We start from the raw sequence: 17,509 nt of genomic DNA, 5'->3' as shown, positions 1-17,509 counted from the left end.
TCTTTTCCTCTGTCTCTGTCTCTGTTTCCCTCCTTCCGTCACCTCCTCTTGCTTACTTTCTCTGGACTGACGGCAGCCTCTCTTCCTGGACAGATCATCTAATTGAAATGGAGCACTCCAAAGAATGTTAATAGGAAAGGCAGCATTAATTAGCTAGCGCTAGCATAATTAGCTTCCTCCTCTCACCGCCTAGCATCTAACTGGATAATGAGTCTCTCTCTGTCCAGAGGGCAGGCAGGACAAGCGGGATAGGCCATGCCGGGGATGCCGGAAAGCCTCCTCTCTTTGGGCCACCCCGCTGGAGTCCTCGGACTGCCCACCCTGCCCTCTCCTGCCAGGCCCTCCTGCTGCTGCGCTCAAGTCTCTGGGAGGCAGATGCCTGGCCCCTGCCCATGCCCAAAGGTTTGATGTTGCTGGAGCTGCATATTAAGTGGCCCGAGCCTGACAAACAGTGCTGCAGCTGCAGCACCCCATAGAAGGGGTGGGAAGCTACTGAGGGTTCTCCAGGAGAGCCGTGAGAGGCACCTAGCCCTGGCACAGTTCCTGGGCAATGGCTGAGCTGTTACAGTCCCCAGCCGGGAGCAGGGAAATCTGCTTATGTGACTGATAACTAACGTACTACACAGACTGCAGAGTACTTCCACCTTTGACTCCACAGTCATACGAGGCAGCAATGGCCACTTCTATTTTATAGATGAGGACTCTGAAGTTCAGGGAGGCTCACTGCCTTGCTGATACTCATACTGCCAGGATCCAAATCAGGGTCTGCCTGATTCCAAAGATCGTGCTCTTTCCCTTGCACCCTGATACTTCCTAGAGGTACTTTACAGCTGCTCATTAAATGAGTGGTTGCAGTGGAGTCACATCTTACATTGGCCTTGAGTTCTAAATTCAGAGGATGCAGCAAACATTAGAAAATTGTGTAGTCATATTTTTTTTTAAATCCCTCACCCCAGGAGAAACATCTTTTCTGTTTGCAATTGTTCTGCGATTTTCCTTTTTCTGTGGCCTCAAAAGACGAGACCCAAAAGGGAGAAGTGATCGGCAAATAACAGGAATTTTCTTTGTATTTTCTACAGGTGGTTTAATTCAGTTGTGTTGATGTATGCTTAATGCAATTCCATTGCAGTATTAGTATTTGGTTATGAGTGAACAGGGTTGGTACCTAGGGCTGGGCGAACTGCACCACAGGGCACCTTCCCCTCTCCCTCTCCTGCAGACTATGGACACGGAGGATGACCCCTTGCTGCAGGATGTGTGGCTAGAGGAGGAGCAGGAGGAAGAAGAAGCAACAGGTGAGGCCTTTCTAGGGGCCCAGAAGCCAGGGCCCCAACCTGGGGCAGGGGGACAGTGTTGCTGGCGGCACTGGCCCCTGCCTTCCCGGCCCCCAGCCTCGGGCTTCTGGAGTACCCTGGGCTGGGCCTTCACCAATCCGTGCTGTGCTGGGCTGGTGCTCTTCCTGGGCTGCAGCATCCCCATGGCCCTGTCAGCCTTCATGTTCCTTTACTACCCACCGCTGGACATTGACATCTCCTACAACGCCTTTGAGATCCGCAACCACGAGGCCTCACAGCGTTTCGACGCTCTCACTCTGGCGCTCAAGTCCCAGTTTGGATCCTGGGGGCGGAACCGGCGCGATTTGGCCGACTTCACCTCCGAGACGCTTCAGCGCCTTATCTCAGAGCAGCTGCAGCAGCTGCATCTCGGCAACCGCTCGCGGCAAGCCTCCCGAGCCCCCCGCGTCATCCCCGCGACCTCACTCCGTGGCCCAGGCCCGTACCGGGACACTTCCGCGGCCCAAAAGCCCACAGCCAATCGGAGCGGGCGACTTCGGCGTGAGACCCCTCCCCTGGAGGATCTGGCAGCCAACCAGAGTGAAGACCCGCGAAACCAGCGGCGGAGCAAGAATGGGCGGTACCAGCCCAGCATCCCGCCCCACGCGATAGCCTCGGCCAATCAGAGCCGTGCCCGCCGAGGCGCCTCGCGCTGGGACTACTCGCGCGCCTATGTGAGTGCCAACACTCAGACGCACGCGCACTGGCGCATCGAGCTCATCTTCCTGGCGCGCGGCGACGCGGAGCGCAACATTTTCACCAGTGAGCGCCTGGTCACGATCCATGAGATCGAGCGCAAGATCATGGACCACCCAGGCTTCCGGGAGTTCTGCTGGAAGCCCCGCGAGGTGCTCAAGGACCTGCCGCTGGGCTCCTACTCCTACTGCTCGCCTCCCAGCTCGCTCATGACCTACTTTTTTCCCACCGAGAGGGGCGGCAAGATCTACTATGACGGCATGGGCCAGGACCTAGCGGACATCCGGGGTGAGCCGCCGGGATGCTGGGACGGGGCGTAGGTCCAGGTTTCATACAGCTCTTTATGGATATTTGGCCCAGGCCCAGGCCCAGGCCCAGTCAGTCTGGAGCTGAGTCCCGGGCATGGCCGGAGGGCAAGGTGAAAAGGGCTGGGCTCAGGTGTGAGATGAGCGTAAGAGGGAACTGAAGAGGGAAGCTTGGACGCAGACCCAGGTGAAGGATGGTGGGGATTCTGCTGTGGTCAGAGGTAGAGAAATCGTGGGGTGGGGCTCGGGTGTGAGGCTGGTTAGTGAAGGGCCGGGATGTGGTTATAGAGAACCAGAAATCTGGCCAGAGGAAGACAGGAGAAATGACGGGTTGAAAAAGACTGAGGAAGGGTTCGTTTTAGGTAAATTAGGGATGGGGCTTGAGGAAGAGTGGGGCAGGGTCAGAGAGAGGTTGTGGGGCCTGGGGTGGAGTTTTGGTGGATATGGACAGGGGGAATCCTGGGAGGCAGGGCTGCAATGAGACTGGATGACCTTGAGGGAGGGTTGGTGGGAGCTGACCAGCTGAACTCTTGGGGCCCCCACCCCTGTCCTTGCAGGCTCCCTGGAGCTGGCCATGACTCACCCTGAGTTCTACTGGTATGTGGATGAGGGCCTCTCTGCAGACAATCTGAAGAGCTCCCTCCTGCGCAGTGAGATCCTGTTTGGAGCACCCCTGCCCAACTACTACTCAGTAGATGACCGCTGGGAGGAACAACGGGCTAAGTTTCAGAGCTTCGTGGTCACCTACGTGGCCATGCTGGCCAAGCAGTCTACCAGGTAGGAAGTCCAGCTGCATCCTGTGTGTGCATGCCCATTTTTGATTTCCTATTGCCTCTTACTCTTAAACCCCATATCCCTTTCCCTATAATCTTTTCCTTTGGAAGTCTTTCTTTCCAAATTGGGGTAGAACCAAGTACATCCTTGCAGTCTCTCTGACAAATGGAAGTCCGCTTTGCTTGATCAGTGCTAATAGTTAGTGAACATGACAGCTTTGGGCCAGGTAGGAAATCCTAGACTCTGCCCTGGAGGTCTTGGGTATTGATTTTCTCCTGAGATGGTGCTCGAGGTCTTTCTGTAAAGAGTATTGGCCAGGGAATAAGGAGTTCCTCACTGTATTAGTAGGGGTTCTCAAGAGAGATGGAACCAGTAGGATAGATAGAGAGAGGGATATGTGAGAGGAGATTTATTAGGGGAATTGGCTCATGCAATTATGAAGGCTAAATCCCATGACATACCATCTGCAAGCTGGAGACCTTTGGATGCTGGTAGTCTAGCTCAGTCCAAATTTGAAGGCCTCAGAACTCGGGAAACTAATGGTGTAATTCTTCGTTCGAGACCAAAGGCCTGAGAACCCCAGGGACTGCTGGCGTAAGTCCTGGAGTCCAAAGGCCAGAGAGCCTAGAGTTTTGATGTCCAGGGACAGGAGAAGAGTGTCCCAGCTCCAGGGGGGAAAGAGAGAGAGGAAATCACCTTTCTGCCCTTTCATTCTATCTGGGCCCCCAGCCAATTGGACAGTGCCCACCCCGGCCACTGAGATGCCAGTCTCCTCTGGGAAAACCCACACAGACACACCCAGAGGCAATGCTTTATGAGTTCTCTCCATATTCCTTAATCCAATCACATAAACACCTAAAATTAACCACACTTCCTGCCTCTAATACCCAGGGAGGTAATGGGCAAGTCACTTCACTTTTCTGAGTGTCAGTGTTCCTATCGTTAAAATGGAGAACACAATTCTGGCTGCCCTCTGGAGTCACTAAGAGATGAGCTAACAGATGTGACGGTGCTTTGGGGTTGAAGGTGCTTTGGGATGGTGTGCACAGGAATACAACTGGGTCCCTCCCCACCAGAACAGAGCAGCAGTCCTTCTGGGCAATAACTGTAGTGCTTTCCCAGTCCCCCACCCTGATAGGCCAGTCCCAGGCACAGGAGGAATCATTCTGCCTGAAATACCCTCATTCCTTCCACTGCTCATCCTTTATATTGAGCAACTGCTGGAATAATCAGAGCTAATGTTTATTGAGCACTTACACTGTGCCACACACTGTTTGAAACCCTTTATACATACCAGCTCATTTAATTCTCACACCAACCCAATGAGGTGAGTGCTGTTATGATTATCTCCATTTTACAGTTGAGGAAACTGAGACATGGCAATTAGGTAAGTTGTCCACAATTTTAAAGCTCATCAGTGGTGGAATGAGATTCAAATACAGACCCCCACCCTTTGTGTTTTTGTGCCAGTTACTGCACTGGGAGCCTTCTCCCTGCCTTACTTCTTTGTCTGGCAAGCTCCTATTCATCTGTTAAGATCCAACTTGGGCAACATTGCCCAGAGGCTGGACTAAATGCCCACTACCTGCTATGGTTTGGATATGCTTTGTCCCCCGCAAAACTCAGTGCAGCTGTGTTGAGAGGTGGGGCCTAGTGGAAGTGGAAGATGTTTGGGTCATGGGGGTGGATCCCTCATAAATAGATTAATGCTGTCTTGTGGGAATGAGCTAGTTCTCACTCTTGTGGGAATGGATTAGTTCCCAAGAGAGCAGGTTGTTATAAAGTGAGGTTCCTCCTCTTTTTTGGTCCCTTTTGCCTGTTCCCCCTTTGACCTTCCACCGTGTTATGATGCAGCACAAAAGGCTTCACCAGAAGCCAATGCCTTGCCATTGAACTTCCCAGCCTGCAGAACCATGAACTAAATAAACCTCTTTTCTTTGTAAATTACCCAGTCTCAGGTATTCTGTTATAGCAACATAAATCAGACTGAGACACTACCTGTTTCCACAGTCCCCTTTCTTCTTCCTAAGGGAGGCAGGAAAGAGCATACGCAGACTTTGGAGTCAGATATATCTTGGGTCCGATCCCAATTATTCAAATTATTGTGAGTTTTAGTGAGCTGTTTCACCCCTCTGAGCTACAATTTTATCACAGTGCTTCTCACTCTGTCTTTTAATTGTAACTCACAGTACATTCCTCCAATCAACAACATCGGCATCACCTAGGGGCTTGTTAGAAATGCAGAAGCTCAAGTTCTCTCCCAGACCTGCAGTATTTTCAGGTGATTTGTTTGCACATTTAAGTTTGAGAGAGGTCTGGTTTAATTATCTGTCTCTATAGAATGTGAGTTTGTTGAAGACGGGGATTGTTGCTGGTTCAGTTTCTATGGGCCAAGCCCCAGCACAAGGCCAGGTACCCATTAGTAAGGATTTGTCAGGGGAGTGAATGAATAAATGAATGGAGATGCCTCAAGGAAAGGTACTTGGCTGGGTTGGGAAACTGAGAGGTGATGACTATAGAAGGACCTTCACGGTTTTAGGTACCAGTATTAACTCTGCCCAGATGTTTAGCTGCTGAGACAAATCCCTTGCCCTTAGGGAAAAAGCCACTCTTTTCTGTTTTCTCCCATTAGAGCATCACAGCAGTGGTGACAATCCTGTAGACTTGACTTTAGTGCTTTTGGATGAACAAAATTCTTAAAATTACTCTATTATTCGTTACCCAAGAGATGGCAACATGTACCTTGACTTACAACAGAATAATATAAATGATCACTTTTATTGCTTTTAATACTGGAATCTTAGAATGTGCTCACTGCATTTATTGAGCTTCAATTTTTTGCATTTATGTTGCTGCATTTTAATTCTTAATACATTTAAGCCCCATAAGACATGACATCATTATTTTACAGAGTCTGTGTTCATTTATATTTATTCACATATTTACCGTTTCTGTTGGTATTCATTACTTTGTATAATTTCATGTTTCCCTCTGGGATCATTTTCCTTGTGTCTAAAGAACTCTTTAGCATTTCTTTCAGTACAGGTTTGCTGGTGATAAATTCTCTGTTTTGTTTGTCTAGTAGACATCTTTATTTTACTTTCATTTTTGAAGCATATTTTTGCTGGTATAGAATTATAAATTGGCAGTTATTTTCTTTTAATACTTTACCTGAAGATGTCACTCCATTGTCTTCTGACTTCCATCATTTCTGTAGAAAAGTAGGCTGTAAATCTTTTTTGTTGTGCCATTAAAAATTCTCTTTTTTCTGCTTTTAAGATTTCTTTGTCTTTGTTTTCACCAGTCTTACTGTGACGTATCTTAGTGTGTTTTGTTTGTGTTTGTTCTGTTCGGGGACACAGAGCTTCTTGAAGCTGTAGGTTGATGACCATAATCAGTTTTAAGAATGTCCTAGCTATTATCTCTTCAGATTTGCTTCTATCTTGTCTCTGTTTCCTCTTTTTTGCACTCTGATTACACAAATGTTAGATCTTTTCACTGAGCCCCATATGTTTTCAATGCTTTTTTTCTGGGTTTTATTTTTTTATTTTTCTTTCTATGCTTTGGTTTAGATATTCTAGTTCACTGATCCTGCTTTCTATTTGTTGTCTCTAATCTGCCATTTAATGTCTATTGAGTTTTTAATGTTATTGTTCTGTTTTTCCTTTTTGAGAATTTCCATTTGAATCTCTTATAGATCTAAATCACTGGTGCAATTATTTTATTCATCATTTAGTTAATTTTGTCCACATTTTCCTCTCTGTTCTTAAACATATTAATTATAGTGTTCTAAAATTCTTACCAACTTTTAATATATGGATAACCTGCAGATTTGTTTCTGTAATCTGTTGTTTCACTTGGTTTGGGATCATGTGTTCCTGCCTGTGGGTATACCTGGTAATTTTTATGTTTTTATTTTTATCTTTTTGAGACAAGGTGTCACTCTGTCACTAAGGCTGAAGTGCAGTGGCATGGTCATAGCTCACTGCAGCCTGAAACTCCTGGGCTCAGGTAATCCTCCCATCTCAGCCTCCTGAGTAGCTAGGTCTACAGTCGTGTGCCACCATGCCCAGCTAGTTTTTTGTTTTTGTTTTTGTTTTGAGACAGCGTTTCACTATGTTGCCCAGACTGGTCTCAAACTCCTGGCCTCAAGTGGTCCTCCCACCTTGGCCTCTCAAAGTGTGACTTTTATTAAGTGATGAACATTATGTGAAAAACACACAAACACAGAGGTCCAGATGATGTTATTTCCTCCAGAGAAAATTTATCCTTCACTTCAGAAGGCACATAGATTTGTGGCTGATCACCTTAAACAGGCAGTGACCACAGTGAGAGTTGAGGATGGTTTGCAATCCTGGAAAGTCTCAGTCTATCTCTAGTTTGCCCTAGATTCTCTAGGATTTTCAACTGAGAGCTTGGTGTATTCTGCAGAGTCCTTTCCCCTGATAGGTTCTAAACTCTATCTTCTATCTCTCAAAAGCTGCTAAAAAAATCACAACAAAGACAAAATTCCACTCTGCTTTTCCCGAGGCTTTCTGCTTAGGTTTTTTGGCTTCAGGCCCCACACAGCCCCAGACTTCTGCAGAAGTGCCGAGGGAAAACCTGGCCATGTGCTCTGCTGATCTGCAAGTGTCTGCCCAAAGCTCTGCTAGCTTATCTGACTCCCAGCCAAGTTTTTCAGCCTTCTGCCCGTGTTTAGAATCAGCAAATGCCTCCAGGGTAAAAATGGCTATAGAAAGGCAGCTTACCTTTCCTAGGTTCTTTCCTTTCTGGAGTCTTAGCTGTCTAGTTCGATTACTTCAGCAACTCTCTACTGTCATCACAGATAGTTTCTGAATTTTAGCAGACATTTTAGTAGTTTTAGGTAAGGATACTGGTCTTCCATGAGCTATTTCTTTCAACTTGAGAGCAAAAGTATGGACCTATGTCTTTTTATAATCAGCATCTAGCACAGGACCCAGAATCTAGAAGATACTCTGTAAATGCTTTTCAAATTAATGTGTGAATGAATAAATGATTGATTTTCTACTCTAACGAAAGGATAGTTAACCTATTTAATTCAACAAAGTAGATAATCCAGAGATCCTTTCAACTTGGCTTTTTAAAGTCCTGTTTACATTTTTAACAGCTTTATTGAAGCATAATTGACATACAACCAACTTCACATACTTTACAATTTGATTAGTTTTGACATGTGTGTATATACTGGGAAACCCTCACCACCATCAAGACAGTGAACACTAGCAGGGTACCGTAGTTCATGCCTATAATCCCAGCAACTTGGAAGGCTGAGGCAGGAGGATCCTTGAAGCCAGGAGGTTAAGACCAGCTGGGGAAACAGCAACACCCTCTCTGTAAAAAAAACAGAAAAATTAGCCAGGCGTGGTGACACATGCCTGTAGTCCTTGCTACTTTGGAGGCTGAGGTTGGAGGATCCCTTGAGCCGAGGAGTTCAAGGCTGCAGTGAACTATGATTGTGCTACTGCACTGTAGCCTGGGTGGCAGAGCAAGACCTTGTCTCTTTAAAAAAAAAAAAGAACTGTCAAATTTGTTGGTATAAAGTGATTTATAATATTTCCCTATTATCTTTTTAATGTTTGTAGAAATTGTAGTGATGTCACCTTCCGTGTGTCTTCTTTTTTTTCATGATTAGTCTGGCTAGAAGCTTATCAGTTTTATTGATCTCAAAGAACTAGCTTTTGGTTTCATTGATTTTCTTTTTTAAGAATTAGATTTATTTATTTTTATTTTTAATTTTCGTGAGCACATAGTAGGTGTATATATTTATGGGGTACATGAGATGTTTCGATAGAGGCCTGCAATGTGAGGTAAGCACATCAATGGGGAATGGGCTCTCCGTCCCCTCAAGCATTTATCCTTTGAGTTACAAACAATCCAATTACACTCTTATTTTAAAATGTACAATTAACTTATTATTGACTGTAGTTATCCTATTGTGCTTCCCATTTCAATGATTTTCTCCATTGCTTTTCTGTTTGCTATTTCCTTGATTTCTGCTCTGATCTTTATATTTTCTTTGTTTGGTTTATGTTACATTTCATTTTCTCTTGTACTACTTTCTTAAAGTAGAAGCTAAGGCCATCGATTTGAAACTTTTCTTTCCTAATAGAGGTGTTTAATGCTATAAAATTCCCCTTAAGTATGACTATTTTAGCACATTTCAAAATTTTGATACGTTGTTTTCATTTTCATTCAGTTCAAAATACTTTCTGTTTTTCCTTTTGATCTCTTCTTTGACCTGTGTATAACTTAAAAGTGTGTTATTTAGTTTTCAAATATTTGGGGATTTTTCAGGCTTTTTGTTGCTGATTTTTAATTTAATTTCGTGATGGTTAGAGAACATATTTTGTGTGATGTAAGTTCTTTTAAATTTATTGAGTCTTGTTTTATGGTTCAGTACGTGGTCTTTCTTGCTGAATGTTCCCTGTATACTTGGAAAAAGAAAAGTTGTTTTTGCATGAAATGTTCTATAAGTCTTAATTAGATCAAGTTCATTGATTGTGTTGTTCATGGTCTTCTATATCCTTACTCATTTTTTGTCTGATTTTTCTAGCAATATTGAGAGAGAGAGATATTGAAATATCTATCTACAATCGGGGAGTTGTCTGTTTCTTTTTTCAGTTCTGTTAGTTTTTACTTCATGTATTTTAAAGCTCTGTCATTAGCTATAAAAACATTTAGGATTGTAGTTTTGATGATCATTTTGAAATTATCTTCTTTGCCCCTAGTTATATTCTTTCCTCTGAAATTTACTTTATTTTTTATTAATATAACCAATCCAGCTTCTTTTTTGGTTCATGTTAGCATGGTATACCATTTTCTATCCCTTTGCTTTTATCCTATTTGTGTCTTTATATTTAAAGTGGGTTTCTTGTAGTCAGCTAGGTCTTGACTTTTTTAAAGGTCTCTGGGTGGCTCACGCCTGTAATCCTAGCACTTTGGAAGGCCGAGGCAGGTGGATCCTGAGGTCTGGAAATTGAGACCAACCTGGCTAACATGGTGAAACCCCATCTCTACTAAAAAATACAAAAAATTAGCTGGGCGTGGTGGCGGGTGCCTGTAGTCCAAGCTACTGGGGAGGCTGAGGCAGGAGAATGGCGTGAACCTAGGAGGCGGAGCTTGCAGTGAGCTGAGATCACGCCACTGCACTCCAGCCTGGGTGACAGAGCGAGACTCCATCTCAAAAAATAAATAAATAAATAAATAAAGGTCTCTGATACTTTCTGCCTTTTACTTGGGGTGTTTAAGCCATTTACAGTTAATGCAATTATTAATATGGTTAGACTTAAGTATATTTTATTCTATTTGTCCTATATGCTTCTTGTTTCCCCTTTCCTGTATTTTGCCTCTTTTGAACTATTGAATGTTTTTTATGATTCTATTTTATCTCCTTTGTTGGCTTTTATGCTGTAACTCTTTTAGTAGTTGCTTTAGGGTTTGTAGTATACATCTTTAAATTATTACAGTGTATTTTCAAATGATATTATGTCATTTCATATGTAGTATAAGAGCTTTACAATAATATACTACTATTTCTTCCCTCCTAGCCTTTATGTTATTGTGGTTATGCATTTCATTTTAATGTATATTATAAACCCCACACTACATTATTTTTGTTTAAACTGTCAATTATCTTTTAAAGAGATTTAAATAAATAAGAAAATTGTATGTGTTTATTTATGTCATTACCATTTTCAATGTTTTTTGTTTCTTTGTATAGATCCATATTTCCCTATTTCCATCTGTTACCATTTTCCTCTTCCTGAGGACTTCCTTTAACATCTCTCATAGGCTGAGCACAGTGGCTAACACCTGTAATCCCACTTTAGGAGGCCAAAGTGGGAGGATTGCTTGAGGCCAGGAGTTCAAGACCAGCCTGGGCAACATAATGAGACCCTATCTGTATTAGTTCCTTTTCACACTGCTGATAAAGACATACCTGAAACTCGGAGAAAAAAAAAAAAGATTTAATTGGACTTACAGTTCCACATGGCTGGGGAGGACTCAGAATCATGGCAGGAGGCAAAAGGCACTTCTTAGATGGCAACAGCAAGAGAAAATGAGGAAAAAGCAAAAGCAGAAGCATCTGATAAACCCATCAGATTTCGTGAGACTTATTCACTACCATGAGAATAGCACGGTAAAGACCGGCCCCCATGATTCAATTACCTCCTCTTGGGTCCCTCCCACAACACATGGGAATTCTGGGAGATGCAATTCAAGTTGAGATTTAGGTGAGGACACAGCCAAACCATATCATTCCACCCTGGCCCCTCCAAATCTCATGTCCTCACATTTTAAAACCAATCATGCCTTCCCAACATCCTCCAAAGTCTTAACTCATTTCAGCATTAACCCAAAAGTCCACAGTCCAAAGTCTCATCTGAGGCAAGGCAAGTCCCTTCCGCCTATAAGCCTGTAAAATCAGAAGCAAGCTAGTTACTTCCTAGATACAATGGGGGTACCGGTATTTGGTAAATACAACCATTCCAAATGGGAGAAATTGGCCAAAACAAAGGGGTTACAGGGCCCATGCAAGTTTGAAATCCAGCAGGGTAGTCAAATTTTAAAGCTCCAAAATGATCTCCGTTGACTCCAGGTCTCACATCCTCACATCCAGGTCACACGGATGCAAGAGGTGGGTTTCCATGGTCTTGGGCAGCTCTGCCCCTGTGGCTTTGCAGGGTACAGCCTCCTTCCTAGGTGCTTTCATGGGCTGGCATTGAGTGTCTGCGGCTTTTCCAGGCACACGGTGCAAGCTGTCAGTGGATCTACAATTCTGGAGTCTGGAGGACAGTGACCCTCTTCTCACAGCTCCACTAGGCAGTGGCCCAGTGGGGACTCTGTGTGGGGACTCCGACCCCACATTTCCCTCTCGTACTCCCCTAGCAGAGGTTCTCCATCAGGGCTCCACCCCTGCAGCAAACTTTTGTCGGGGCATTCAGGCTTTTCCATATATCTTCTGCAATGTAGGTGGAGGTTCCCAAATCTCAATTCTTGACTTCTTTGCACCCACAGGCTCAACACCACATGGAAGCTGCCAAAGCCTGGGGCTTCCACCCTCTGAAGCCACAGCCTGAGCTGTACATTGGCCCCTTTCAGCCACAGCTGGAGTGGCTGGGACACAGGGCACCAAGTCCCTAGGCTGCACACAGCATGGGGACCCTGGGCCTGACCCACGAAACCAATTCTTCCTCCTGGGCCTCCAGGCCTGTGATGGGAGAGGCTGCCATGAAATTGTCTGAAATTCTCCATTGCAGAGAATGTTAGTCCCCGTGGTCTTGGGGATTAACATTAGGCTCCTTGCTACTTAACGCAAATTTCTGCAGCTGGCTTGAATTTCTCCCCAGAAAATGGGTTTTTATTTTCCATTGCATAGTCAGGCTGCAAATTTTCCAAACTTTTATGCTCTACTTCCCTTATAAAACTGAATGCCTTTAACAGCACCCAAGTCACCTCTCGAATGCTTTGCTGCTTAGAAATTTCTTCTGCCAGATACCCTAAATCATCTCTCTCAAGTTCAAAGTTCCACAGATCTCTAGGGCAGGAGCAAAATGCCACCAGTCTCTTAGCTAAAACATAACAAGAGTCACCTTTGCTCCAGTTCCCAACAAATTCCTCATCTCCATTTGAGACCACCTCAGCCTGAATTTTATTGTCCGTATCGCTTTCAGCATTTTGCACAAAGCCATTCAACAAGTCTCTGGAAGTTCCAAACTTTCCCACATTTTCCTGTCTTCTTTTGAGCCCTTCAGACTATTCCAATGTCTACCTGTTACCCAGTTCCAAAGTTGCTTCCACATTTTCAGATATCTTTTCAGCAGAGCCTCACTCTATTGGTACCAATTTACTGTATTAGTCCGTTTTCGTGCTGCTGATAAAGACATAACTGAAACTGAGAACAAAAAGAGGTTTAATTGGACTTACAGTTCCACATGGCTGGGGAGGACTCAGAATCATGGCAGGAGGCAAAAGGCACTTCTTACATGGGGACAGCAAGAGAAAATGAGGAAAAAGCAAAAGTGGAAACCCCTGATAAACCCATCAGATCTCGTGAGACTTATTCACTATCATGAGACTAGCACGGGAAAGACTGGCCCCCATGATTCAATTACCTCCCCCTGGGTCCCTCCCACAACACATGGGAATTCTGGGAGATACAATTCAGGTTGAGATTTGGGTGGAGACACAGCCAAAGCCTATCACCATCTCTACTAAAAAATAAAAAAATTGGCCAGGCATGGTGGCATGCATCTGTAGTCTAGCTACTCAGGAGGCTGAGGTGGAAGGATTGTTTGAGCCCAGGAGTTAGAGGCTATAGTGAGCTATGATCTTGCCATTGCAGTCCAGCGTGGGTGACAAAGTGAGGCCCTGGCTCAAAAAATAAATAAATAAATAAAATCTCTTTTAGTGCAAGTATGCTGGATATGAATTATTTCAGTTTTTGTCTATCTAAAAAAGTTTTCTATTTTGTCTTTGTTTTTTAAATGTATTTTTGCTGGGTACAGAATCCTGGGCTGACTTTTCTCCCCACTATCTGCAAAGGATGTTGCTCCCCTGCCTTCTCACGTACCCTGTTTTTAATAGGAAGTCTGCTGTCAGCCTTGTCTTTGTTCCTCTGTGTCTTTTTCTCAGGCTGCTTTTTAAGATTTTCTTTTGGTCACTATTTTTGAGCAATTTGGTTATGATGTGCATTGTAGTTTTTTTGTGCTGGGGGTTCATTGCTGAAGCTTCCTGTATCAGTGGGTTTATAGTTTTCATCAAGTTTGGAAATTTTTCAGCCTCCTTTGGGGTGTCCAATAACCCATATTTTAGGCTGCACTGAGGACTGGAAACTCTCAAAGCACTAAGTCAGGATAAGCATAGGACTCATTTTGTTTCTCATCTCTCAGGGATCGTCATCCTTGGTTGCCTTGTTTCATACATTTTTGTTAGTTCCAGCGAGAAGATAAATATGGACTCCATCTTGTTACTCCATCTTGGCCAGAAGCAGATGTCACTTATGTTTGTATTTTAAGACACAGTTTGACCAGCCTGGTTTTTTTTTTTTTTTTAACTAAAAATAGCTTGTGTTAAGGACACATTGAATAGCAGTGTAAAACTGGATATCTAGCAGCCAGTTTGAATTTAGAACTTGGCCATAGATATGGAGAATTGGAAGATGACGTAGAAGCTGATTATAATTGATCACGATCTGCGTAGAGCAGTGGTTCTCAACCTTGACCCTACATTTGAATCACCTGAGAGAGTTAAAGAGCACTGATGATTCAGACCCACCCCAGCAGTTCTGATCTAATTTGTCTGGAACCTGGCCTGGACATCAGGATTATTGGAAGCCCCCAGGTGATTTTGATGTCCAACCAAGGTAGAGTCACAGGTGAAGTGGACAGCTCCTGATACTCCTCTACGTGTTCACAGCCGTCTCTAATCCTCTTCCTGTCATTTTCTCCACATCCTCCCTACCCTCAGCAAAGTCCAGGTTCTCTATGGAGGGACAGACCTGTTTGACTATGAAGTGCGCAGGACATTCAACAATGACATGCTCCTGGCCTTCATCAGCAGCAGCTGCATCGCTGCCCTGGTCTACGTCCTCACCTCCTGCTCAGGTAGGGCTTCTCTCAAGCCAGCCCCCTCCTCCCCTCCCAGGGTGCTCCTGTCTGCCCAGAGCCTGCCTTCTCAAGAATGCCGCAGTACTCTTGAGCCCAGCGTGTCAGAGCTGGGGACACAGGGATATGCACAGAAATCGTCTTCCAACCCCAGGCAGGCAGACTGAGGCCTGGAGGCAGGTTGGGCTGTACCAGCCTGGGTCACACCCTCTACCCTGGGCCCCTGTACAGTTGGACCTTTTGCCTGTTGACCATCTTTCTCCTGTTGATAGCCTTGTGTTGGGGAGTCTGGGGTATAGTATTCCTTTGTGGATTACTTTGTAGCCTATTTTGGAGTCCCAAGTCAACTGCCCTCTACCCCCAATCACTTTTTCACCTCCGTGTGCCCCTGGATACTAGCTGCTGCTTACTCCTGTCTGTATACAGTAGGCACACTCTACTGCCCAAGCAGACAAGACAATGGTAATAGTTTCCAAAATGGAAAAGACATTCATTCATCCATACAACAGATATTTACTGGGCACCAAACTATATGCCAGATGCTGTAAGGTGCCAGGGATCCAGACACAGTTCTTACCCCCAGGTAATATGTAATGTTCATAAGGCTCTTGAGGGAAGGTCTGCAAAGAGGAGGACAACCTGACTTACTCAGAGATGGCTTCATCTGCCACTCGGGCCTCCTGCCCGGTGCCCTCTTTGGGCGTGGAAAACTGAGAATTGGCCCTGTCCCTGTGCTGGGAACAGACAGAGTGGTGAATGGTGACCAGGGTTTGGGGGAAGAGACAGGACCCAGCTGAGGTCAGGGACTCTAGTGGGGTTTGCGTCCCATGAGGGTCCCCCCACCGTCTCCCTTGTGCCTCTTACCCTGCCCAGTGTTCCTGTCCTTCTTTGGGATTGCCAGCATTGGTCTCAGCTGCCTGGTGGCCCTCTTCCTGTACCACGTGGTCTTTGGTATCCAGTACTTGGGCATCCTGAATGGGGTGGCCGCCTTCGTGATCGTGGGCATTGGTGAGTCGCCTCTGTTGCCATGGCAGTGCACCTCCCACATGGGAAGTCTGCCCCATCCCCTTTCTGCCTGGATACAAAGCCTGGCTTCCCTGGGGGCTCTACACAGCGCCCGCTGAGGCCTAGAACCTTGGAGTGCAGGGTTAGAATGTGGGTGGTGGGCGGATCCTTGGCATAGGGTGAGTGGAGAGAGAAGGAACATTTGCTGGATGGAGGTGAGGATGGTGGGAAAGGCCCAGGAAGTGTGGGAAGGAGGCCAGGATGTGGGGGAAGGCGCCTAGCTCTTGGTGAGGTTGGGGCCAAGGAGTGTGGTGGGTGGGGCTTGAACTCTTGGTGGGAGGAGCCAGTCAGAGGGGTCTCTCCAAACTGTAAGCTCAGAAGCAGGACTCCTGCAGCCTGACCTCCCAGGAGGCCACTCACACTTGGTCTAGGGCCAGGTTGGGCCTGATCCTAGAGACAGCAGAATAATCCTGAGCCTGGCCAGGGACTCCCTCCCACAGGTGTGGACGACGTCTTTGTGTTCATCAACACCTACCGCCAGGCCACCCACCTGGAAGACCCACAGCTGCGCATGATCCACACCGTCCAAACTGCAGGCAAGGCCACCTTCTTCACCTCCCTGACCACAGCCGCCGCCTACGCAGCTAACGTCTTCTCCCAGGTGCGGACCCGCCCTCCATTCCTGTCCGGGCCGCCCACACGCTCATGCCTACCTAGCCCCTGGTCTCTGCCCTTCCCACCACCGCTTCAGTGGCCACATAGCCTTCACCTCAAGTACTTGCCCCATCTCTAGAGTTCATTTTTGTCACAAATCACCCATTACCCAAACTTAACAAGTGGGGATATTATAATAATCCAGACAGCATGTGTTAGGAATCCTCAGTAGTAGTAATCCAGCCTCCACCGTGGAGGACATTTGGCAGTTTCCAAAGCTCTTTCTCGTTTAATCTTCATTACCACGGTAATTGACAAGGGTACAATGACCATCCTGTTTTCCAAAAAAGAAACTTGGCCCCTGAGAGGTAAAGTGACTTCCTCAGGATCACACAGCAGATAAGTGAGAAGCCTGACCAAGTCCATAGCGATTCCCCTTCTGCCTGCTTCTGGCTGCATTTTCCTCCCTCGTGCTGACTTCCTCTTGCTGCCTCTGAGTGGGGCTTAGGAGAAGGCATTGAGCCCAGGCTGGGTCCTTGGTACAGAAAGACAGTGAATTGGCCCAAGTGTTTGAGAGACTTTACGACCTGGGCTGAGTAGCCCCTCTGGAAACCAGTAGATGCTTTAGGATTATCCAGGTCCTTCTAGAGAATCACTTCTAGAAGGTAGCAGAGCTGGGTTTCTGCTGTGTGACCTTGGGCAGGCTGTGTGACCTCTCTGAGCCTTGCTTTCCTCATGTGTGGATTATCCAGGAACTGAGATGCGAGGATGATTGTGAAAGTGTTTCACAGAGTGCAGGCTGCTCTGTTGGTGGTTACAGCTTCCTTCCAACTAGCACCTCCCTGTGTGGTCCCTGTCCTACTTCTGGAACATACCCATTGCTCCTAGTCCCCAGGGTCCCTGCCTCTGTCATGTGGCAGCATTCTCTCCCTCCCCCTCACTAGCACATGGCCTGGTCTAACGGGATGTGTCTTCCTCTGTCCCCCCTTCATTCGTGTCATCATAGCTACTGACCACTGCCTCTGTGCCAGGCACTGTTCTGGGCAGTGGACTGCAGATAGACAAGAGCCTCCACTTGAGGTGGGGACCCTTCCTGTGCTGCTGTGTCCCCTGA

General features: G+C 46.1%; 1 protein-coding gene across 1 annotated transcript in view; it reads left to right on the top strand.

The window, feature by feature from the left end:
* Positions 1–234: 234 nt before the first annotated feature.
* Positions 235–17,509, top strand: part of DISP3 (dispatched RND transporter family member 3) — a 37,689-nt gene continuing 20,414 nt past the window's right edge. The window contains exons 1-6 of the mRNA XM_054447515.1: positions 235–402; positions 1,220–2,318; positions 2,893–3,112; positions 14,600–14,736; positions 15,610–15,744; positions 16,242–16,402. Of these exons, the coding sequence (XP_054303490.1) occupies positions 256–402; positions 1,220–2,318; positions 2,893–3,112; positions 14,600–14,736; positions 15,610–15,744; positions 16,242–16,402 (1,899 nt within the window). The 5' untranslated portion in view covers positions 235–255. The remainder of the gene's footprint in view (positions 403–1,219; positions 2,319–2,892; positions 3,113–14,599; positions 14,737–15,609; positions 15,745–16,241; positions 16,403–17,509) is intronic.

The sequence above is a fragment of the Pongo pygmaeus genome, chromosome 1 (genome assembly GCF_028885625.2).
Source record: "Pongo pygmaeus isolate AG05252 chromosome 1, NHGRI_mPonPyg2-v2.0_pri, whole genome shotgun sequence".
In the NCBI taxonomy this organism is placed as follows: Eukaryota; Metazoa; Chordata; class Mammalia; order Primates; family Hominidae; genus Pongo; species Pongo pygmaeus.
The sequence above is the reverse complement of the archived record's forward strand: the minus strand, read 5'-3'. Positions and strand labels throughout refer to the sequence as shown.